Source organism: Aedes albopictus, chromosome 2, assembly GCF_035046485.1.
Source record: "Aedes albopictus strain Foshan chromosome 2, AalbF5, whole genome shotgun sequence".
NCBI lineage: Eukaryota > Metazoa > Arthropoda > Insecta > Diptera > Culicidae > Aedes > Aedes albopictus.
In genome coordinates this window covers 3369376-3395788 of record NC_085137.1, presented here as the reverse complement: position 1 = coordinate 3395788, position 26413 = coordinate 3369376, and the positions used below count along the sequence as shown (strand labels likewise).

Here is a 26413-nt window from a genome sequence, read left to right as displayed (position 1 = left end):
AAGCCTGGCTTACCGGTTAAGCCAAGGTGAAAAAATCGGCCCTAAGCGGATTAAATTACTGCGTAAGCCATAACTATCTGATTATTTAAAATGTTTCATGAAATAATCAAAGATGGCCTTGATGATCGCGACGATTAATCAGTGGTTTACGCTGTGTAGTAAATCTCCCTAATGTCAATTTCATGTACCATTTCTGATTTAAAAGGGTTCAATTTAACTATAACAACTTCCTGAACATCCCTGAAATGCCCTGGACCACATTTGGAACACCCCTGAAATAGTTATTTATGCAACAAGTTGCAAAATGATGATTTTTTCAGCACAAGTGGATAAATACGACGATTGCTAAAAAAATCGAGTTTTGCAACGAGTTGCATACAACATTTTTTGCAATTATAAAAAATACCCATGAGTACGATCATTTCTGACTGCCACACATGCTTCAAGCGAGAAACCACGTGCAAGCATCCATGCGCACAAACCCTTTTTTCAATCAGGTAGGCTGTGTTCATAAATATCACAAGTACTCGGAGTTGCGTCAAAAACGAGCGTTGTGTGTTGCTGCTGGTTCTCACACTACGTCTGTTTGGCTGACCAAATCAGAATTGGAATCACTTCTAATTAGATTCGGTCTTCTAAAAAGACATAGAATCAGCCATCGAATCGACATAAAAGTACGGAAGGCCATTAGTATCTCGCAAAAACTTGTGAAAAGTGTACACTTGCAAAAGTGCCGAAAAGTAGTACTTTTCGGCACCTTTAAAGGTGCTGAAAAGTACTACTTTTCGGCACTCTTACGTTAGTGAAGAAAAGTAGGCCATTTCGGCACAATTTCGGTGATTGAAAAGTTTAATCTTATGTCACATAATTGCAAAAAACATATTAACACCCTGACCATCTGTAATACCCCTGGATCTGTGGCGCCGCAGTAATGGTCCTGAAATCGAAAACAAAAGAGGCGGTCATGCTAACAGTTTAGGTAGTACCAGTGCGATATGAATTACGATAGAAAACTAGTCAGCTTTTTCATTCCTACGGCGATCTTATGTGAGTAACATCATGTTTACTAACTGCAAACATGACGTCACTTGCATAAGAACTCCCTAGGACTGAAAAAATAAACTAGTTTCCTTTCGCCGCCCTTTGGTAATCCACATCGGTACCAATGTTCAACAATCGTGGGTGTATAATGGAGGTGTGATGAAACAGTCTACTTTTCGACACTATGTATTCCAAACAGTTTCATAGTGGATTATGATTCAACTCATTTCGATTGCACTATGAATCATAATGCAATTGTTGATCCACAAACTGAGTTCTCACGGTAAGAGCTTGTAAAACTGTGACAGTTATAGCACGGCTTGCTTGATCCAAATTTCGTGTCTAGCATGATGGACCACACACAGTCGTTCCGACCTACACTGAGAGGAAATTACATTTCAATTTCACTTGAAAAAGTCAAGTAACTTAACTGTTCGGAAATGAACTTTTGTAATTACGTTGCGAAAGTGATTGTTTTTCCATCGGCTAATAGGTAGCGAAATGGCCTACTTTTCCATACTCGAACAAGTGTGCCGAAAAGTACTACTTTTCAGCACTCTTAAGTGTGCCGAAAAGTACTACTTTTCGGCACTGTTTCTCAAACGGCCAATTGGACGTTAATTTAACACTCATTCTCAAGGCTAATAATTCAAAACTGCCTGAAGTATATCCCTTTCGTGTCCAGGAATTTCTCGTGAGTCATTTGTGTTTTAGATGCACTGTTCTTTGGAGGAAAAGTACCATACTGGACGAAAGCTTGAAAATTTGTGACAGTCATGTCGACGGTATCGACGGCCTACTCAATTGCCTACTTGATCGAAAACATTGGCTAATACACGTGGTCGCCAGTTAGCATGTTTGCTCGGTATGCGTTCGTGTAGGAAGTAAGGATTGTACTCAATAGCTGTTTTTTCGTAATTACAAAAAACTTTGTATGCAACTCGTTGCAAAACTCGATTTTTTCAGTACTCGTCATATTTATCCAACTCGGCAAGCCTCGTTGGATAAATGTATGACTCGTGCTGTAAAAATCATCATTTTGCAACTTGTTGCATAAATAACTATTTCAGTACGTTTCCGTTTATATGGATTAAGGTGTCATGATGCATCAATGAGCTTTCGAACGAATCATTGACTTTTTGCTTTTCAATGATTGTTTTCGTTTTTGAAGTGATAAAAAACTGATAATTCTGCAGTAACGCAACTGAAAAAGTACCATCGTTATCACTGCGAGTGAGGATATGGGATGATACTTTTCATACGAATATTCGCTTTCGTGGCTGAGAATTATCACTTCGAAATTTCGAGCCACATATCCAACATGGCTGCCGATGCTGATGATGCCGTAAAAAGCCTTAAGTGAAACCCGCTTGAAAACATAGTGCAACTCCAAACAAAAGTCATTGGAAATTTCGCACTAATTTTCAATGTATTGCATTTGGTTTTCAAGTGGATTTTACTGTAATCGAATGTATGCAAAAAACAAGCATGTAGTTGTCACCCACCACTAACGAACCATGCATGAGTGTGATAATGTCAACTTGTTCTGTGATTTTTATGTTTTTTACAAGGTATAGCAATAATTACACGTCTTGCTGTTTCAGTGGTTTATTACATTCTAAACCAGTCTAATGTCAAACCTAATCTGTACCTGCCTGCTACAGCCTACTACACAAGGCAACCACATGGGGGTCTCCTTTGTTACGGAGACAAACCAATTTTTTTTAATGCTTTTTGAGTAGACCAAACATTAACAAAAATAAAAGAAATTAATGCCAACTGAAAAGTTACTTAAATTTCATGTGATTTTGTTGTAAAAATTGCACTTGAGTTTTTTTGATTTTTTTTCAGTGGAATGTTTTTACGAATCAATCATTTAAGTATCAAATGTTAAGTTAGATGGAAAAAAATCTGCTATAGATTTTCGGTGGAATTTAAGATAAATTTTCGCTCAGTGTAGGGGCTAGACACCTATCTAAACCTACTATTTTCCGGTCAATATATTAAGGGTATGAAGCATTTCGAACCAAAGCATCGACTCTTGTTCCGATCTGGTAATTTTGTCAACTTCCTGTAATATGGATTAGCTGTACCTTTGTGCTTGTTATATATTGGTTCAATAGCTTGGAGAGCTAAAAGAACACTAAGTTGAAGAGGTACAGGACAACTTGCAGTAAGAACTTAAAGTAAGACTTTTCGGCCTTTCGACCCTTCGACTTTTTCACTTTTTGTCTCAGTTGTTTTTCTACTTCAATTTTTCGAGCTTTTGACCCTTTGAACTTTTGGCCCTTCGACCTTTCGACCATTGATATTTTGTCCTACAACCACTGGTAGCCATTACAATAAGCAAGCATATTTGGCTGTTTTGGAACTACCATGTATGTGTTGTATATGGCTGTTTCAGGCACTCGTTTAAGTTGTACTTTTGCACAGTGTACGAGCCATTGGACCCCTCAGCTCTCGGTGCGATTCCCGGTTTAACTATGATTCCTTTTAAACATGTTGTTGCTAATAACACAGCCGCAACCAATGTGGATATTAACAAGTTTCTAAACGCAGGTTAAAAGTAAAGCCTGCAAAAAATCTTACCTGCTACAGCAAATGAAATGTAATATGTATGTTATTAATTAGTATTGATAATAGCTTAAATTTATTTTAATACATTACGATGAAAGTGTGTTATAATACACAGAACACCTAGATTAAGTTGAAGAATGTAAAAATTGATTGAGATACTAATAAAGATTATTAAAAAAAGAGCTACTGAAAAATGCAAAAAAAAAGTAGAAGCTGAAAGGAGGAATAACGTGGTTGTTATAGAGACGCAGGGTAGTGGCAGATAAACAAAACCATACTAAAATATAATAAACTAGCTGCACCCGGCAAACTTTGTCTTGCCTACTGCGTTTTTGACGTTTCAAGTCCCTAGCCTAGTCCAAGTCCCCGTTCAAAATGTATGAAAACCAGATTTTCAAAAATTCTCAATTTTCCATGTGTTTTGCCTCATAAACCTTCCTTGTGTGAAAACTAACAAAGCAAAACTCAGACGACCCAAACGGACGCTCCGTTCGCAAGTTATGCGCGGTCCCACGTATGCCACTGCATTTTTTTTATATATATAGATACTAAAGCTCCTTATGCAAGACTTGTACTTTGCAATTTGTTTTGCTTAGCTTGTTGTAGTGACTGTCATGCAATGAAAGCCCTTCACTAAACATATGAGAAAAAGTGCCGAACTGTTATTACCACTTAGCATAATTGTACTTATTTGTCCCGAAAGGGTTATCCGGAGAGATCCTATGGGAGAACACATACAGTGACTCGCATGAAACTCTTCCTAAACCTCATAATGTACCCTGACTACACTAAAACTTCCTGGAAATTCAACGGATGTTACACCATGACTTTCCCTTGAATCCCCACGGACACTCTTGAAATCCGATGAAACACTCTGAACGGCCACGGAACCCTCCATAAAGCCCCCTAAAACCTTTAGTAAATCCCCTAGTACCCTCCAGAAGCCACCTTAAACTCCCTGAAACAACACGAGAAAATAACATGAACACTACTTGCACAAATCGTGGATGCATCTGGGAAACTTAGAAATTCTGAAATTTGCACGAAACGGAATCACCAAAGAACGTAAACGTTTTCAAGACTGAATCACAAATTGGACTCAATTTTACGCGCATCATGTAAGTGCTGGTTGGTTGCATTAGATGTCAATAAATTCGTTTCACCAGAAACGTAGAATCAGTATCACGTTCATCAGCCACCTACTAACTCGGTGAAATAGCCGAGAGGTAAGAGGTGTAGCTCACAATCAACAGATCCTGTGTGTGAATCCCATGCATGGCATATTTTAGTTTTGTATGTTTTATCTGTCAAATCGGTTCTAGCGATTGCTAGACGCTAAGAAAAAAATAGTTTTATTTTGGGGTGTCTTGAAAGACGTAAATTTACATGTTTCAACCTCTAAATTTGTGTTTTTGAAGATGCTCGTATATGCCATAGCCACCGCCGGTAATCTGCGCGCGAAATCGTAGTCGGCTATGCACGCCACGGTTGCTGAGTAAATTTTCCTATGTTTTGACGCTTCATAGCCATGTTGTTTACGATTTGGATTTCGGGAAATTTCGTTAGCTTTCAATAGGCACTGTGATTGAATGTAAATTGTGAGTTTATGCGCTAATTTATGACGTGCTAGTGAGATTTCTCGTGGAGTTCTCCTAGAATTGGGTTCTTTAGGGGTATCCGAATTATTTCATAATCGGATTCTCCACCCAAAAATTAGTCGAAATCCAAAAGTTCATAAATTTTGGAGTCCGGCAACTATTTTTAAAATGCATTTAAAGTTTGTATGGCGAAAATTGTTTGTTCGGTTCGAACTGTCATTTTATCGATTGAACTGTCATTCTATCCACGAAAATTAAAACTGTTGTATTGTAATCCAACAAAATCACGTTATACTCAGAAAAATGAGGTCTTTCGTTTAGGTTATAGAAAATAGCAATATTTTATTCATTAAACAACCCAATTACCCCAAAAATTCCTTTTTTAATATTTTCAGAAATCTAACCCAGGATTCCTGCAAGAAATCATTTTGAGATCTCGAAGGGACCTCCTTTAGAGATTCTTCCAGGGATTAGTTTAGGATTGCTGGGCTGAAAGTCTCTGAAATAAAGACAAATCAATCAATAGGATTGCCTCAAAAGCTCCCTCGGGGATTCTTCCAGGAGTTCCTTCTGAGATCCCTGAAGCGATTCCAACTGAGCTTTCTCCTGGAGTTCTTTCCAGGAGTCTTCTAGGAACTCCATCTAGGATTTCTCCAATAGTTCCAGACTTCCACTAGTAGTTGCTTCCAGTATTGCTCTAGTAAGCCCATGTGAGAGTCCTACAGGAATTCTTCCAGGATTTTTTTCCGTGGTTTCTCCAGAACTCATGCAGGAGTTCCTTCTGGGTTTCCTCAGTAAGCTCTAGGGGTCGCAGTACCGACCACTTTTGGTGAGTACCGGTATTTCGGTACTGAGACTCGCAGTACCGGTAGTACCGGTAAAATACCGGTACTGGAGAATTTCACTAAAATGAAGAGTAATATATTTGGTACAATTGAAGTTCCGAATTGAACAAAAAATATAGATAGATAAAAAATATTGAAATAAATTAGCTGTATGAAACAGTTTTAGAGATATTGTTTAGCTTCTGAGAAGTTTTACAGGCAGTACCTTAGCCAGTCTAAAATAAAACTGGAACAACCTCACATATAGCAAAATCAAATGAATATCTGCTAGGTGAAGACAGAAGAATATTAAACTGATTTTTCCTTGATTCCTTCAAAAACTGAAAAAAAAAACAAGAAACCCTAATCAAACAAGTTTTATTTAAATCTATAGTAAATCCACACACTTATTTTTTAATTGCCTGTTCGGTACTTTTTTGACGAGATTAGAACAGCAGTACGATCTCGGTAGTTTCGGTAATCGATTTCACTGAAGGTTCAGTAAAACAACTGTCAAATTCGTATGGAAAAGATAAACAATGCATTTTTGCTGAACGAGCTCGGTGCTCAGCAGTTCTAATCTCGTCAAAAAATTGCCGAACTCGGTAATCAAAATTAAGTGTGCATTTTTGCATTTTCTCATCGTTATAGACTGTTTTACCTCACGCAAATCTGCCAGGAAAAGGCCTATTTTCTCACAACAAATTAGGCTGACACAAATTTCGATTTTCTCTTATGTCACCCCTCCCCCCCCGGAAAATTTTGGTTGAAATTCGATATTTTGAGGGGGGACACAAATAAATTATACAATAAAAACTTTGAAGTGAAATAAATTTAAAAACTTTGAAGTCGAGAAAATTGCTTAACAAATCCGATGAGTTTGACGATTTTGCCTAATGGTTTGAGTATTTTTTCATCAAATGCATTTATTATTTATCACTCGGCAAGCCTCATTGGATAAATGTACGACTAATGCTCTATGTACATACACTGGCCTAGTAACTGGACACTGCCCGAGCAGGTATCACTTGAAAAATATTGGCCATATTCTATCAAGGGGCTAGACACCTATCTTAACCTACTATTTTCCGGTCAATATTAAGAAAGGGTATAAATCATTTCGCCCAAAGGATCGATTCCTGTTCAGATTGGCTAATTTGGTCAACTTGCTGTGTGGTGTATCTTTGTGCTTGTTGTATAATAGTTTAATAACTTTGAGAGCGATAGAATACTAAGTTAAAGAAGTGCAGGACAAGTTGCAGTGAGAACTTAAAGTAAGACCTTTCGACCGTTCGACCCATAAAGCCCCCTAAAACCTTTAATAAATCCCCCCGGAACCCTCCATAAACTACCTTAAGCTCCCTGAAATAACACGAGAATATAGCATTGATGCTATACCCGAGCATGAGCGAATAACTGACTCATTACTACAGCATACCAATCTCAGATATCATACCAAAACAAGGTATTCCCTGGTTATCCTGGTTGAAGCGTTGAAATCTTTCACATGCACTTCAAAATTAGTTTGGGAATGCATTCAATCACAACACGATGTGGTTAAAAATAGCACAGTTAATCTATTCTGGGTACCTGGGCACTGTGGGATTCAAGGAAACGAAAAGGCAGATTTGTTAGCAAGACTTGGATCTTCAAAACCTTTCCTAGGTCCAGATCCATTTTGTTGAGCCTCAGAATGTACCCTCAAACTGGAACTGGAAAACTGGGAATATGATAGAAGAAGTTTGGAAAAACACGGTAATAGCACGACAATCTAAAAGATTTATATCTCCAAACAAAAACATTACTCGAAACCTTCTGAGTTTGTCTAAAAAAGATCTGAATACTTTTTGTGGTTTAGTAACAGGTCACTGCTCAAGCAAATACTTTTTAAAACTACTAGGAATATTGGAAGATGACACTTGTCGATTCTGTAGAAGTTGCAAGGAAGAGTCGGAGCATTTATTGTGTAACTGTGATGCACTTTTCCATAAGAGGTGCATATATTTTGAAAAGAGTGTAATACAACCATCAGACGTATGGATGACTTCTCCTAGCAAGGTTATACATTTTATTCAATCTGTAATACCTTACTGGGATAATGCCTACAGTCAGCAAATAGAATCACTTAACTCATAGTGATATGACACTCTGGCATATGGCATTTGTTGATCTATTGTGGCGGGCCTCTATTTAATATATATATTAAATAGAGGCCCGCCACAATAGATCAACAAATGGTATTAAAAATAACTTGTTTTGGTATTGAGTAGATATGGAGTCACCGATATAAAATACCTCAATGAGTTATTGGTTTGGTATTGAGGACTTCTCGAGATATTATGCAGTTATGGGAAAATCAATAATTGTATGGAAAAATCACCGATTAATTATTATTTAGGTATTGCCATACCTGATATCATCATTCACGTGGTATGTCCAGAATACACACCAGTTATTATTTAAGGTATTTTACCTCTTATGCAGGGCTCCTTGATTCAGGTTATAGGTATTGGGTTTTGCTTACTGTAGGGAATGAGAGGCATGTACAATGAAATATAATGTGAACATGGAGTAGGGCATACATCAATGGAAGCCATGCCGAGCAGCACCAAAACAAAGCAAGCGGGAAAAAAGCAACGTTAAGTTAGACTTGTAAAATATTTCGCACGAGTAGGTTGCATCGTTTGCATCCTTCCTCGATTGTGAAGAGTTTCGGCCGGTGGAATTGATTGACCCGGACTGCCACAGTGTCCGTCCGGACACGACACATACCTGAGTTTGGTTTTCTACAGCTATTCTCTCCTGCTCGGGTATATATTAGAGTGGGTCAACGTTGTATGGAGAAACTTTAAATTTGATCGTGTCAACCCGGAACAAAACTTTTTAAATCTATATTAGCGTCCAAAACAACTGTGCAAAATTTGGGAGCGATTGGTTGCTTCCCCGTATTCCGCATTGCGATTGAAATTTGTATGGAATTTAGTATGGTAAAACGTGCTTTTTTGCATTTTTCTCATAAATTGAAATTTTTCGTCTAAAACAATATAACCAATGACGGTAAAGTATAGTCTAGGATATGCCGGAAAACTTTGCCGAAGACCGCAAAGTGATCCGACGCTTGTGAAAAAAATTATTCGCCTGGTAACTTGGGGCAAAAATTGAGATTTTATTATTGATATTATTCCTTTACATGTTAAATGTTAAGCACCACCGGGCAATCTGTACGTTATAACTTTTTTCACAAGTGTCGGATCACTTTGCGGTCTTCGGCAAAGTTTTCCGGCATATCCTAGGCTATACTTTACCGTCATTGGTTAGATTGTTTTAGACGAAAAATTTCAATTTATGAGAAAAATGCAAAAAAGCACGTTTTCTCATACTAAAGTCCATACAAATTTCAATCACAATGCGGAATACGGGGAAGCAACCAATCGCTCCCAAATTTTGCACAGTTACTTTGGACGCTAAAATGAATCGAAAATGCTTTGTTCCGAAAAATCGACTTTGTTGACCCAGTCTAGTATATATGTTCATGAACACTACTTGCACAAATCGTGGATGGAGCTGTAAAGATAAGTATATCCAAATCCATAGCCATCACAGGTATCGCTATAGGGCACTGCATTGTTTTGATTTTGTATGGGATTTTGACGTTTCTTGGCCTTGTTGTTTACAAAATTTCTGTACGAGTGAAAGAGAAGGCGAGAATTTCTTGCAGTGCCCTATACAGTGATAGACATTCGTTTACTGCCCCCACTCGCATAACAGTCCCATTTGCAAAATGTAGGAATTGAGTTCCCATATAAAACTTTGAAAAATCGTCATAACTTCAAAAATATTTCGATCATCTCGAAACATTCACAGATAGCTTTGCACCTGAATACATAACTGTGAAAAATATAAGGATCACTAGAAAATTGTTCAGTTTTGTGTTACATGATACAAAAATCCATGATGGGACTGTTATGCGGGTACTTTCAAAATGGGACGCTTATGATTTGGTATTTTTTTCGCACATTGACATAAAAATTCGCAATTTTTATTATGGGTTTTGAAAGTACGTTGAAAATGATGATGATTCATTACGTTAACTCAAAAGTGATGAAAAGTCAAATGGGACTGATATGCGAGTGGGGGCAGTTTAGCCGAGGCCCAAAAATTTCCAAAAAAGTGTCAGGAAACTCATACAAAAGATTTAATGATAAAACTTTTTTATTTCACCAGCAACTTCTCCCGAAATTCCTATAGAGATTCCTTCCGGAATTGTTCCAGGAGTTCCCAGATCTCTCTAGGTACTCTGTGCGATATTCCCCCAGAAATTCCTTCTGAGATTCATCTAGAAGTTACTTCAAGGATGTCTATTAGAGTAATTTCCTTTGGCGTATCTAGGATTTTTTCCTAGGGGGTGCCAGTTTCAGTGGCTTTCTGGTTGTTTTGCTTTTTTTTTTGTAAAAGGTGTTATCGATCCACCCTCAATTTCTTTGCATAATGGTATACAGCGTCGCGGGAAAAATTAACCCGCAAATTGAAACGCGCTATATTTTAAAGAACAGCTTTGAAAAAAATCGAACCGTTGTACTGATTTAACACTATTCCTTCATGTGAGGTTTGAAAACTCGATTGCGTATAATACATGGAATTTGTATTTTCAGAGCAATTATTGGATGTGTAAATCTCTGAAACTATGAAACATCCCCAAATTTGCGTTAATTTGTATTTATCGTGAAATCCTCTTTGCTTTATTGCATGATAACAACCCTTATAAAAATAGTTTTCAAGAACAATTGTAAGAGTTATAAATACTTTAAATTGCAAAATCAGGATAAATTTTTGCATTAACGGCGATAGCGTTTTTGTTTCATTCGTTGAACACTACCACATGGACATGAAAATACTTTTACAGAGAAATTGTGAGTATGATTCTTGAAACTACAAAATTTAAACTCGATTATCCTGAGTTACGTTCTAAAGCTTCACGAACATATTATCAATTTAGTTGAAACCCGAAATTTGGTACGAGCGAACTTCGATTTTTCTCTTCGGGATTCTGATGCTCGCACCAAATTCTGATTTCGACGATCTTCGTATATCTGGTGAACGAAATGCTGTATAAGGCTGTAATTTTGACTTACGTAAAGCCAACATTGTAGTAATTAGTAAAAATTTCAGCTTCGTTAATTTCGAATACACAAGAATGTTGTGTTTTTGACAAAACATTCTTTTGGTAATTCCTCAGGTAATATTTCCGGCAATTGTTTTACAATTTATTTCATTTAATGTTTCTTTTGTAAATCTCTCAGTAATTCCTTTGGATTTGGAAAATTTCTTCGGTAATATCTTTGGTTCTCTTTCGGCAATTTATTTAAGAATTTATTTGATACTAAACACCTTCACGCATCCTCTGAAAATTTCATCGTCAGTTCCATTAGAAGTTCTTTTATACATCGTTTCCATAATTTTAATGAAAATTCTTTAGACAATTTCTTCTACATTTCTTCAGTAATTGTGAAAGGAATTCCTGCAGCAGATGGTTTCGGAATACCTTCGGCAGTTCCGATGTTACTTAATTGCATTGAAGATTTATTTGGGAATTCCATCAAGAATTCCTTTGCAAATTTTGGAAAATTCGATTAGTTTGGGTATTTCTTCGGTAATTTCTTTGGAAATTGATCCGGCAAATTTCTTAAAGATTTCCTTCGGGAACTTATTTGAAAAAAAAATCTTTGGCGGTTCTTTAAAATTCTTGCACGATGATTCTACGGCAATTACTTTTGGAATTCTTTCTTATTTTTTTCAGAAATTCCTCTGATGATTTCGGATTTTTTTTTTTTTTGAAGTTCTAATATTTTCTTCACGTGTTTCTCTGGTAATTCTTATATGAATTCTTTTGATAACTACTTTGAAAGTTCTAAGGTAATTTTGATGGATTTTCTCCGGTAATTTCTTTGGGTTTTTCAGGAAGTTTTTCGTAAATTTTATATGGTTTTCTTTGAGCAAACCCAGTTGAGAATTTATGAATTTCCAATTCAGCAATTTTTGGAAGCAAATAATATAAATACAATAAAATCATTAAGGAATAAAAATATGATCACGATAAAATTGCCTGAAAAAAATGGCAAAACAACTGAAAAAAAATTGCTGAAAAAAATAGGAATAGCCATTAAAATTATAGAAAAAAAAATCCAAAAAAATGCAGATTAAATTCCAATGAAACTACCGTAGAAATTTTCAAAAACAAAACAGCCATGCCGAACGAACGCTCAAAGTTATGGCCATACTGCGGTCTGGCGAGTACAAAGTCGTTCGAATCCCATCAGAACACGATTTTTTTTTTCACAAATTCATTTCTCAATTTACTAGTTTCTCCCTCCCTCCCTAGTAATAGGATTTCATTGGAGATTTCTCTATTTCTCACCTCCTGGGATTTCTCTGGAAATTTCTACTATTTCCGAAATTTGTTTAGGGATTTCTCTAGAGATTTCTTTTGGGATTCCTTCAGCTGGAATTTCTCGAGGCCAAGAGGTGTTTCAAGAGCTATACCTCACTTACAGATTGAAGAACATTTGAAGTGAACTTTTAAGTGACCTTGGCGAAAATTGAGGCAAATGCTCGTCCGAAATGCGTTAACGGTTAACGGCAAGCGTGCCCACCAGGAGTAATGTCATGATTAATTTCTAGAGTAATCCATGAATAAAAACTCAAGAGGACTTCCTGGATGAGTCTTTAGAAAAATCCCTGGAGAATTGAAGACATTTCTGGAAGTATCCGAGGAAAACTGCCTAGAAGAATCCCAGCAAGAATGCCAGGAGAAATCCCTAGAAGGATTGCTGCAAGTATCACAGTAAAAATTTCTGGAGGAGGCCTAGGATGCATTCCTGAAACATTAGAAGCAGCAGGAATTGCTTTGGAATCCCAGGAGGAATTCCTGGATGAAAGTCAAGAGGAGTTCCTGGAGAAATCTAATGAGAAATATTTGAAGAAATCCCAGGAAAAAAACCTTTAAGATTTCCAGGAGGAAATACCGAAGGTACTTCTGCAAGGTTCCTAGGGAGATTGCCCTGACTAATCCCAGCTAGTTTTTGAGGGAATCCCTGGAGAAATTCTTAGAAGAATCACTAGAAAATTCTGAGAAGTAAGAATTTCTGGAGGATTCCTAGGAGGAATTTCTGGAGGAATAGCTTGAGGAATTCAGCTGAAAGTTCTGGAGAAAGGCCAAGAGGAGTTCCTGGAGGAATCCCATGAGAAATTCATAAAATTCCTGGAGGAATTACCGGAGAACTTCTGAAAAAATCACAGGAAAAATATCAGGAGGTATTCTTAGAGGCATTCTGGGATGTATCATTGTACAAATATCAGCAGAAATCCTAGAAGGAATTGCTTGAAGAAATTTCTTACACAAGAATTTCTAGAGAAACCCCACCAAGAATGTCTGGGGGAATCCAAAGAAAATAATCCTTGGAATATCTACAGAAGTTCCTGCAAGAATCGGTAGAGGTATTCTAGAAGAATCTATAGAGAAGGTCCTGAAGGAATCGCAGGAGGAATTTCTGACGGAATCTTAGGAATATTTCCCGGAAGAATTCCATCCGTAATACTAGGATAAATTCGTATAGGAATCACTAGAAGAATTTCTGTACGTATCATAGTACGAATTTCTGGAGGAATCGCTGGAAGAACCGCAGGAGGAGTTGTTTGAGGTATTCTTTGAGAAATACCAAAAGGATTTTCTGCAGGAACTCCATGTGGAATTTCTGAAGGAATCTTTGGAGAAATCCCTGGTTGAACAACCGAAGGAATTTCAGCAAGAATTCCAGGAAGCTTTCCTAAAAAAAACCAGCAAAGAAGCCAAGGGAAAGGAGAATCTGTAGCATAGTTTCTGAAGTACCACACTTGGAATTTCTGGGAGAAGAATTCCGGGAGATATCATAGAAGTAATTTCTATAGAAATCCTAAAATCATGAGGAATGCCGGGGGTATTCTAAGAGAAGGTCCTCTAACAAATGCCTGGAGGAATACCTACAGTTCTCCTTGAAAGAATCGGTGGAAGTATACTGGGTCAATCTTTGGAGGAATCTCAGCAAGACTTCCCGAAAGTATTGCAGCAAGTTAGTATGCCAGGAGAAATTTCTAGAAGTATTTCTAAAGGAGTCCTAAAGGATATTGCTTGGAGAATTCCAGCTGGAATTCATGAAGGAAGGTCAATAGAAGCTCTTGGAGAAATCCCCTATGGAATTTCTGGAAGAACCTCTGGGAGAAGTCCTGGATAAATCCATGGAGAAATCTCTGGAGTAATCACCGAAGGGATTTTCAGAAAAATCCCAGGGAGATTTTTCGGAAGAAATTCCCTAGTAGAATTCCTGAAGGTACCATAGTGAGAATTTTTGAAGGAGTTCTAAGAGAAATTGCTGGAAGAAACGCAGAAGGAATTGCTTGAGGAATCCTAGCCACAATTGGGTTTTTAAATTTTGAAAAATGTATCGATTTTTTAGTTTTTACTAAAGAGCACCTTTTTCTGAGCCACTATGATTTTTTCTGTTTAAACTTCATTTTGACACCTTTGATCAATTGCAAAGAGATTTTTTATATCACATTTTGACAGCTGGGCAAGAGCTTGACTGCTTCGTCCAGTAGAAAATGGAACGACGAGTGATTCGACATATCACCTCCATACAAACTTCAATTGAATTTTTTAATAGGTCCCCGGGCTACAAAATTCATGAAAGTTTGGATTTCGGCTCAGTTTGGCGTGTAGATTCAGCATATGGAATTATATCAACACCCCTAAAAATCCAATTTCCGGAGGAAGGCCAAAGCTCTTGGAGGAATTCCATGAGGAATTTCTGAAAGAATCTCTGAATAAAATCTCCATAGTAATTCCTGGAAGAATCACCGGAGGAACTTCTGGAAAGATCCCAGGAAAATTGTCTTGAATAATCCCACCGGGAATTCATGAAGGAATCCCAATAGAATTTTTTAGAGGAATCCCTAGAAGTATTATGGTTCCGAGAAGTATCATGGTAAAAATTTCCAAAGAAATCCTAGGAAAAAATACTGGATCAATCTCTGCAGAAATTTCTAGTATGTACAACCCCATCAGGACTGCCTAGAGAAAGCTATAGGAAGTTTATTGAAAAAATATCGGGAGGAATCCATAAAGTAAACTTATAAGTAATTCCGTGTGTGCTTGAGTTTTGTTCAAATGTGCGATTCATAAATATTGGAATTATTGTGTGAAGTTTTAACTTTTAGGTGACTGTCAAGGAAAAATTCTAGGGGGTGCCGAATTTGATCTAGGGGGTGCCAGACACCCCTGGAACCCCCCCTAGCTACGCCAATGGTAATTTCTAAGATTATTCCAGTTCCTTTCGGAATGTCTTCAGCATTTTTTGTTCTGGAATTCCCTCAAGGATCTATTGATGGAAACCCAGAAGATATTTCGAATAACTCCATAATAAATTTTTGAAGTAATTCTTCAAAGGGTTCCAGTAGGAATTGCATGAGAAGCTTATGGAAGAATTTCCTATGGATCTTTTGAGTATTTGCGTAATAAATTCCTTGAAAAAAATCTTCTTGAAGAATATTGCAATTGATTCCTGGAGGATTTTTATTGGGAACATTGACGAGAATTCCAATATGAACTTCTGAGGAATTGCAAAATGATTTATATGAATTCCACAAGGAACTCCTTAAGGAAACCTGGAAGCTGTTCCTGGACGAAACCCGATGAAAGCTCCCGGAAGAAGTCTGGATAGAGTTCTTGAAAGAATCCCTGAAGCAGTTCCTGGAAGAATCCCGCACGGTGTTCTTGGATGAATCTCGGATGGAACTTCTGGGAGAAATCCTGAAGGAACACCGCAAAGAAGCAATCCTTAAAAAACGTCTGAAGAAATTGGGCACGTTCGGTGTAGTACTAGATTTGTAGTAATGTGCTGAATTTTAGTATGGTGAGAAGGTCAATCATCAATTTCTGCAATGAAATGGTGCAAAAAGCGTGGGTATTATGATTACTTGTCTAATTTGATGCTGTTTGAGCAAAACTTTGGATAACTATGTTGTTTATATTGCAAGAAATGAACAAAACAACAACACTGTCTAGCCCAAAGTTTTGCTCATACAGCATCAAATTAGGCAAGGAATCATAATACCCACGCTTTTTGCACCATTTCATTGCAGAAGCGGTAAATTGACCTTCTCACCATACTAAAATTCAGCTCTTTACTACAAATCTAGTACTTCGCCGATCGTGCCCTATTGCGGAAGAAACTTCTGGAAGAACCCCGGAAAAAATCCCGTGTGAAATTGCCCGGAAGAATATGCTGAAAGAATCCCGGAAAGATTTCCTGAATACAGTATTTTTTGGATGCAGAAAGAATTCTTTAAGAAATATTTCTAGAGGAATCCGTGAAGTAATTTCAAGAAACAGCCCAAAGAGAACTCCTTTGAACTATTTAAGGCACTCCAGAAGCAATCTATCCCTGTTATCCCGGAAATAATTCCAGGAGGAATCCCAAAAATAATCCCTAGGAGAACGAATTCCGATAGGAATGTCGGAAGGAACTTCTAGAGGAATCCCAAAAGCGATTACCGAAAAGAACTCCTGGAGGAATCTCAGTTGAAACCATTTTAAAAATGTCAGTAGAAACTCCAGGAAGAATCCCAGGGGGAACTTATGAAGGAATGTTGAATAAAAGCTTAGACGAATCTCGGAAGGAGCTCCCTGAAGAATCCCCAAAGGAACTGCTGGAGGTCTCCAGGAAAAAAAACTCGAGCAATCGCTGAATGAAATCCTAAAGGAATCTCAGGGTAATTCGTGAGGGGATCACAGAAGGCTTTAATAGAGAAAAATCGACAAGACATTCCTGGAGGATAGTGGGGTTCTGTTCGCTAATATCCCAAATAATGACCTAATGGTTTTTGGAGTGGATTCTAGTGTACTAGGGCTGAATTATTCGAAGATTATTCTATGTGGTTTATGAGCAACAACCTAAAACACCAGTTTAAGGACAGACTTGTTAGAATCCCAAAATGGCTGCTGTGGCACCTACTCACGATTTCGAGCGCACAAATATCTTCGTATACAAAACCAATGCATGTAAGCTTCATGTTTTAAGCTTATTACAAGTGAGCAAGAACATAATAATGAAATGCACTATTGTTTGAAGCTTGCTTTTTGAGATTTGTGCGTCTGAAGTTGTGATGCACTGTTGAAGCGGGATTTTAAGACGTTTATCCTTAAATATGGGTCGTTATATACAGTTTAAAGTATATCGGACCACTGCATTTTTCCATGGTTCAGTATTTTCTATCTATTTGAGCCTATTATCAGTCAGTGAAATATCAGAATAATATTGATCGAAACCCAAACAACTGCCTCACAATAAATAACAATAAATCTAGTGTCAATTTCTTGACTTTGCTTTGGCTGACCAAGCCATGTGGGAAATTACACTGTTGAAAATGCTTTGACATCCATGTGCACAACAGAACATGTGCTCGATGAACAAATTGAGATTTGAAATTATGAAAAGAAATCCACGTACTCCGGTGAGACTCGAACTCACGACTCCCAATTCGCTAGACGGGCGCTTCTATTCCTTCAAGCTACGGAGTCACTCGACTATCTCCGTCGCCAGCAGGCCTAGAACTGAACTCGATTCCACAATCGCACATGGTTATCTTCTTTTCATAATCCAAACCCCCTTCGGATGGGATTAGATGAACATCTAACACATTGTCTGTTGTGCACATGTATGTCAAAGCGGGAGAGGAAGTTATTTTTAATTGTCGAGAGCTTCGGGCACTGCCTTCCAATCACTTATTGGTATGGCAATTAGTGTTCATCTAATCCCACCCGAAGGGGGTTTGGATTGTGAAAAGAAGATAACCATGTGCGATTGTGGAATCGAGTTCAGTTCTAGGCCTGCTGGCGACGGAGATAGTCGAGTGACTCCGTAGCTTGAAGGAATAGAAGCGCCCGTCTAGCGAATTGGGAGTCGTGAGTTCGAGTCTCACCGGAGTACGTGGATTTCTTTTCATAATTTCAAATCTCAATTTGTTCATCGAGCACATGTTCTGTTGTGCACATGGATGTCAAAGCATTTTCAACAGTGTAATAAATCTAGTTCCCCTCCTGAACAAACTTGATCTTGAAAATCCAGTTCAGCTTTAATACAGACGAAACTACTACTGTGATGCTTAATTTCACCCACCCGTAAAACTTATCGATCCGACCACATTGACGTACCTACCGGCTTGGCTGCGTTGCCCAACCAACTACACCACCGACCACTCTATGTACCATTTATGAACGTATAGGTTGGTAGCAACCTACAACATAATAGACTTCCGTTGACGTCGAACAGTGACGCCCGACGACGACGACGATGGTGTCCCTTCTTATGGTGCGGTGGTGGTCAGTCAAGCGCGACGATGGTCCAGTACAGGATTCGGTGAAACACCATCTCAACCGCCCACCCACACTCGCCACTCGCCACTCGTTGCTGGCTGGACCACGATGGGGGTGTGGAACCTGTAGATGGAGGATGTGTTGTACTACGAAAATGCTCATCCACCGCAAATGAATGAACGCAAACGGACCAGCCAGAGGAAAACATTAGGAATTAACGGAAGAGTGTAGGGCTTGAATGAGGAGTTTCGAAGATTGAATCAGCTGATTCGGAAACAAAGGAGGCTGATAATTGCAAAGGAGAAAAGTAATCATCAGTTTACTTTTCTCGAGTTCTTGAAGTTGTGACCAAAGTAGGCGTAAATCATACGAAAAGATGAGCATATTGAAGTTTCCAAGCGATTAAAATATTATAATTGAAATAGTATGTTTACTGAGTATAACACGATTCAGTACCAAAATATCAAAAGGGCTTAACTTCTTTTGTATTCAATCTTTCTCCAGCATAGTTCCAGTCACGCAACCACATTCTCTAATTACCTTTCCTCATCTCTTCTTCCACAGGAAAAATTTGGCTAAGCAATGAAGCGCAGTGGCATCACCCAGTCTCGTTACCGTCATCGGATTCTAGCCTGCCGCCGCACACCTTACTCCCACCCACCATGATTCCTAGTAGTGGCTTGGGTATGACGCCATTGAGCTCATCCACATCGATTTCACCGCACGGGATTCCGAGCAGCCTCCTTTCCATCCGAGACATGATGCTCCAAAATCCTTCCCTAGGTCTGCTGAACGAAAGCAACCTTCTGCTCAAGAGGAGTATGCTGGAGAATATGCCATCGAGCTCGTTAGGATCATTCCCACTTGGAGCAAATCCTCTCGGTGGTATGCAACCGACATCATCTCCTCAAATCTCAGCCTCCTCCTCGTCCGGCATAACACCTCTAAGCCCGCTGATGCATTCGATCAAACGAGAGACAGACGACTCCGAATGCGAAATAAACCTCGACGAGCGGAGCTCAAGCCAGAATCATACTCCACGATCACCACCACTTCATTTCGCACATCCTCCATCCCATCATACACCTCATCATCTCCATCACCATCCCCATCACCATCATCATCATCCTCATCTCCAGCATCGATCCAGTCATCTTCCGCTATCCATGCATCACCGTCACCGCTCGTCCCCAATCTCCTCCTCCCCGTCGTCGATGATGGCCGCAAGTCCATCTTCGGTAGCAGCAACAGTGTCATCCCACCAGCATCACACACTTCAAAGAGACTCCGAGGAACGTGAATTGAATTTCAACGCTTTGCCGCCACCACCATTGATGGTGCAATCGCAGCAACCGACACGATCCAAGCAACCATCGCCAGCAATTGCATCGGCGACCAGTTCCTCCACAAGTTCGCGGCACAAATCAGAGCAACCCGGTTCCGAGCATGAACCACCACCTCATATGAATCATCATCACCATCATCATCATCATCCGCATCATCAACTCGTCCATCATTCGTCGTCACCGGATCGATTCCATGACGTGGTGCGTGATGGCACGTTGTTGACCAAACGGGACGAAGATGACGCCGGCGGCGGCGGCGGCGGCAATGGAGGACAGCGACATGACCAGGGTCATCATGCCGACGATGGCGACGACGGTGAGGATGATAGCATGAATGGTATTCGCCACCGCCGGGAACATTTGGCATCGTCCAGCGGCAACCGGGAACGGAACCGAACTCGGTCCAAGTCGCCGCCACCATCACCGGGTGAGTTTGTTGAAAAAATTGAACCGTAATTCCTCTCATCAGCGCAGTACCTACAGGGTTTGTGACGATTACTTCCCAACTATGGTATGTCAGGTGGCCAAAATCATAAAATAAGCATCCTCCTCTCCTCTTCTTGGCGTAACGTCCTCACTGGGACAAAGCCTGCTTCTCAGCTTAGTGTTCTATGAGCACTTCCACAGTTATTAACTGAGAGCTTCCTCTGCCAATGACCATTTTGCATGCGTATATCGTGTGGCAGGCACGAAGATACTCTATGCCCAAGGAAGTCAAGGAAATTTCCTTTACGAAAAGATCCTGGACCGACCGGGAATCGAACCCGTCACCCTCAGCATGGTCATGCTGAATACCCGTGCGTTTACCGCCTCGGCTATATGGGCTGTATGGGCATATGCTTAGTAAATAGGGTGTTCCACATTTGGCTCCGTCCACAAATTACGTAACGCTCTAGGGGGAGGAGGGGAGTACAGCAGAGCGTTACGGCCCATACAAAAAATTTAGGATTTCATACAAAAAACCGTTACGGAGGGGGGAGGGGGTATTGAAAAATCTCGATTTTAGCGTTACGTAATAAATGGATGCTGCCTTTATATTAAAAACAAAAAAAACACTGATGTAGGCATTGCTTTTGAAACTTTTTTAATGTTCTGAAAATCTAAGACTTTCAGATTTTCAATTGTAGAATTACTATCCTGCCCTCGGGCGCATAAATGTCACATGTTACAATAGAAAAACACGAAAAAACGCATTTGAAGTTTCAAAATAAACTTTGACTATTGTTGCATTTAAATGACTTCAACGCAATTCAACTATCGAAATACATACAAATTCATATGTTGACGAAATATTTAAAAAATATGTATCAAAATATGACGTTTAACATAAAAACCTCGAAAATGTCGAAATGTAACATGTGACATTTATGCGTCCGACGGCAGTATCGTGCATGATGAGTTGATTGAGCGTGTCTTTTATGCAAGAAATATCCAGTTTCAGTTCAGATATTTCGGTGGCATCTAGCGATGGTGTAGACGATTTTTGTGCGGTGTTTCTCCATTTAGTGAAAGTCGGCAAACACTCTTTGCAGAACCATACAATTCCAATTTGTGTACTTAAGTTTGCTGAAATTTACCACACTACCTTCTTGACAAACCATTTTTGAAAATTTTGTGATTCCAACAGAAATCTAAGATTTTTATGAAGTTCTGTGAAATCATTTAAATGTACCCGGAATTATTAAAGTATTGCAACCGCTTTACTATTTTTGTTGAATTATTAGCCATCAGCAGCTCGCTTTATCTGCAGAAATTTTTGATGTATTGGTTTACCTTGTTCGATAAATAAATATGATATTTGAAATCAATCAAATATTTATGAAATAATAAAGTAATTTTTATTAATAAAAAACATTTTGATCCAAGAAATTCTGTTTTAATTGGATTTTGAGGAAACATGGTAGTGAAAGTTGTTCACAATTTAACATTTAAATGTTTGAACTGGAAGTTGTTCGAAAATAATGAAAACTCTCTGTTAAAAGATGTAGGTGCGCCGCAAAATTTTTGAAAATTTCAAAAGGCGCCGCGATAGCAAAAAGTTTGGGAACCTCTGCTATACATGATATATGGTATGATTTACCACACGGCCCGGTACACATGGAATAAATACAATCGCAATTCAGTGTGGATGCACAATGAGCACTCTTTGTAGTATTCCAGTTTGTCGTCGTTTATGAGATTATTCATCATTTTTGAATTAATCATACCGACGAATATCACAGAAACTACACCGTGTCCAATAGGTTCTCATACAAAATCAAATTGAATTCATTTCACATCTGTAATAAGGATTTTAAAAGTAAATTTATTTGTTGAAAGGCCAATTAACACTGATCAAATACAGCATATGTTTTGGAATTAACTGTCCTTTATCCTTCTCTGCTGATCGCTTATGTGTCGTAAGTACACTTCAGCTGGCACGCACGTCATTTCATGGGCATTTCGTCTTATTTTAACGAGTAATGGTTTAAGTTGAAACAAATTAGATTCCTGTCCTCACCATTGCTAGTAGCAACTATGACCATAAGAGAAAAAATATGGGACTCTGTATTGGTGAAGGACGAAGCCGTTTTATTTTGTACAAAATAAAACGTATATTAAACAAAAATGTCCATTTACCTGATTTAATGAGATTTGTTGTGTTAAAGAAGCATGGCTGCATCTTATCGTGTTGATTCACACCATTCTCACTTTGTTCGCCGCAACAGCCCCTTGTATTGAGCACCTCTATTGTAATACAGTGGATCCACTGTCTATCTCATTCATCTCTTGTGAGAATAATAGAACCCCTACCCGAAGACAGTCAAGCAATAACAGGTAGCAGAAACTGATAGTAAATAGATTCGGATTTGTTGATTGTAGCCTGCAAGTGAATTATAGCTTAATATTCTCTAGTGAAGGTAAACTATAGTGTTATTTCCTAATTGATCAAACTTTATGTATATTAAACTTAAATATAAGCTACTTACAGGCTACTGAATAGTCCAAAATTAAGGTTGCGTGTAGGTTAAGGCATAGTACGGAGACAGAATTGTAGGTAATCCTATGAATTTGTTATGAAATCTATTCTAAAAATAAACCCTATTCTAGCTTTAAGCTGATCATTCTAAATCTTGGGTTTTGATCACTGCTGGAAGAACTCCCAACATATCTACCGCAACACACTTCTAAAACACGCTTGAATCCCTATTGAGGAAAATTTTGTCCAAAATTTACGTTTTATGATGTTTATCTTTAATATAACGGATATTTTCAAGAAAATCAGCCCAAGTTGAGCAAACTTGCAAATTTCTTACCATATCATCGCCAAAATTGTATTGTTTTATCCTTAGTATATCCATTTGGTACAATACTTGGCATAACAACACTAAATTTAACCTTATGGACTCTATTTAGCTACCCTAGCATGAAAAACTTTTCGAACATTTTTCTTGCGTGCCGGAGACAACAGATTTCAGAAAACGGAAGTCTACTACTAGGCTTGTAAAAACTAATAGAAAATAAAGTTATTCTAAACCGCATGCATTATTTAATCAGTATTATGTGGCCCTTCAATACATGCATTCATTTTGAAAATATGAATCACACATGTGAAATAAAATTATATTTTCTAAATTTGTATTTTGTATGAGAAATTATTGGACACGGTGTATATGACAACGATGGTGCAGGAAAATATCAACGTGCAGACAAACTTTTGAGCAATTAAACTGTTTTAAGCACGCAGAAAATGCACAATATTTCAGCGAACGGAAAGTCAACACAACTCGGTACTCGGCCACTTTTCATACTTCCTTAAGTAAATTTTGAATAAGATTGATGAGTGAGTTTATTTATCTAACCAGTGCAATAATTCGGTAAAAACGTATAGTAAATCCAAAATGTAAGTGTGCCATAGGTGATATGGTACCGTAAGTAAATGAATGCATAGCAGAGGTATTTCCCTAAGTCCGCAGTTTGAGGAAAGTGACATTCTAAGAATAATAATGATAATAAGGACTAAGGATAAGGAAAAGGCTGAACTCACTTGTATGTTTTCAGAATGAAAAGGTGAGCAGGAAAATTATAATACGACAAGCAATCGCAGAGAGTAAACAAAAAGTTCATGGCCTACTTTAATCCGTGTTGGGATAGGTAGAAGTTCTTTGGAGCAGCTTTAAATTCTGTGCAGCTCAAAGCTGAAAAAAGTTTATATTTAAGTTGCATATAAATTATAAGCACGAGTTCAATTCTTTAATTCAGTCTTCCCCTTAATCAGTACAGGTCGGACTCGATTATGTGGAGACTCGAATATCCGGGATTTGATTATCCGGAATTTTAGACTCGATTATCCGGAGTATTTTTTATTGAGATTTTTTTTAATATTTCAATGCAGAAACTCGAAATCAATATTTTGGCATCATATTATGCCTCTCGAGAAAAATCAGAATATGGCGATTATCTGCTTCTGGCTTCTGATATTAGCGCGACAGTCACTAATCATAACAGCGTCATCAGATTTAAAAGAATATAATTCCACTATATGGGGTTTGACAGCAAGAACATTCATTCCACTGAGCTGCTCTTGCCGTTCGTCACAAATACATTCAAAAACATCTGTCACTTCGCGAAACCCACGTGCTTTTGTTTTTGGCGGGAACACTTTTTCTTTTGTTTTGCCTTGCGACTGTCATGCGGCGGTATGCCTTGCGAGCGTACGACCACCGCAGGACTCTAATAAAAGATAAGCGCGACAATATACAAATTACGTAACAAACAAATCTCCTGTTATATTCGAAAAGGGCCAAAGTAATTATAAACTAATTAATTAATTTGAGATTGTTTTCAAAATATAATTCACGATATCCTTTGAAAACAGACGCCAATCCAGGAATTTTCCAAACAATGCCTGCAGAGATTCCTTCGGATATTATTGCTGGGATTCCTCTAGTTAGAAAACAATCCTGCACAGATTTTTTTATTGATATTTTTCCAAAAATTCCATATGGAATTCCTACAGTCCGCCTGGGATTTCTTCAGAAATTTCTGCTACTGATTCTTCCTCACCTTCCTTCACCTTAAATACCACCAGGGTTTCCTCTATGGATTTTCTAAGAATTGTTCTTGCGATTTCTGGAAAGATTTCTCCAAGGTTTTTTTTTTAGTTTCTACCAGAATTTTCTGTTAGTGGAACATAAGAAGTCCTTTAGGGGGAAGTCCAAAAAGTATGATTCAAGCTGTCTACACCCGTTTCACTTCACCGATCGTCTACTCTCTACTGTTTGTCAGGACACAATTGGGATTTTTAATTTGAAAAAATGTATTGATTTTTGTGATTTTTGTACCTTTTTCTGAGCCACTATGATTTTTTTCAGATTGTTAGAAATTTATTTTGGTACCTAAAATTTTTTTTTTTAATCATCTTTTGACAGCTGGGCAACTTTGACAGTTCCGCCCAGTACAAACTGCGACGAGGGGTGTCTAATCACTCCCATATAAACTTCAATTTGTTTTTTAAATAGGTTCCCGGGCACCAACATTCATGAAAATTTGGATGTTGAATTATCTCAACATCGTTAAAGAAGCCAATTATTATGTGCTCCGAGAAGATTGTGTTGCAGTGGGCATATCATGCCAACAAAAATTAGAAGATAAAATTGTTCCGCTTTAAACAGCAAAAGTACATTTCTAATACTACAGCCCTACAGCAACACTAGCACAAATTAACATAAACCACTCTCCTCCACCATCCCCCTTTAACTGTATTATTTCCTTTGATAGAATCAGAACCTTTTTATTTGAACTCCATAAAAAGGTTCACAAAAAAAAAACTATGCCGATTTTGTCTGCCTAAAATACAATCAAGGTCCCACTGTATCAATATTCTAAGGGAACGCCCATAACTTACGTCACGCTTTACGATGAGAGGGGGAAATCAACATAATGTTATGACCAATACAAAAAGTTCAGGGGTATATCCGAACCCGAAGCAATGTCTGTGATTCACGATTGTACTAGCTTATCTACGATAATAGGCCTTTCCAGCTGACAGGTCCGTGTATGCCACTGTTTACAACTGCCGAACAAAGGCGCAAACGCTAAACTGTTATTTTCATAGAAGAACTGTCAAAAGCTCCAGAAATCAACTGATTTAAGACGCCTAATGAAAAGGCCCATTCCGAAATTCCCCTGTAACGAACAACAACAACCACTTGGTGTTTAGCGGTAGGTGTAGAACTAGGTAGATCAGTGTAGTTTACCTGCTAAACACTTCTAATTTACTCAAAGTGATTTGTGGGGCTTCGTATTCCTATAATTTGTGTCTATCCTAATTTTAGAATATAGAATTTAGAATATTTCAGGAATGGTTGGGTACGTTCTAATCACCAACCAACAACTTTAGCAAATATTCAAATTAACGCGGTACACACGCGGTAACTATTAGGCAAAGAAATAGGTCTTACGAATTCAATCCCTAAAGATAACTTTTCTAATAAAGATTTAGGGGTTAATAACATAATAACCAATAAGCATCTAGCATGTTTCACACTTTTAGCAGTATTTCTATTTAATTCTGACGTGTTATGGCTGACGTTTCTCGCCTGTCAAAGAATATCCGTCGTCGAGGGCTATCTCATCTGT

The 26413-nt window shown here is 38.2% G+C and overlaps 1 protein-coding gene across 3 annotated transcripts in view; it reads left to right on the top strand.

Moving 5' to 3' along the window:
* The window catches only part of LOC109404634 (POU domain protein 2), a 415841-nt gene that overhangs the window by 211047 nt on the left and 178381 nt on the right, over window positions 1–26413 (top strand). For all 3 annotated transcript variants that reach the window (XM_062849023.1, XM_062849022.1, XM_029864382.2), the window contains one exon: window positions 19011–20219. In XM_062849023.1, coding sequence (XP_062705007.1) covers window positions 19011–20219 — 1209 coding nt within the window. The remainder of the gene's footprint in view (window positions 1–19010; window positions 20220–26413) is intronic.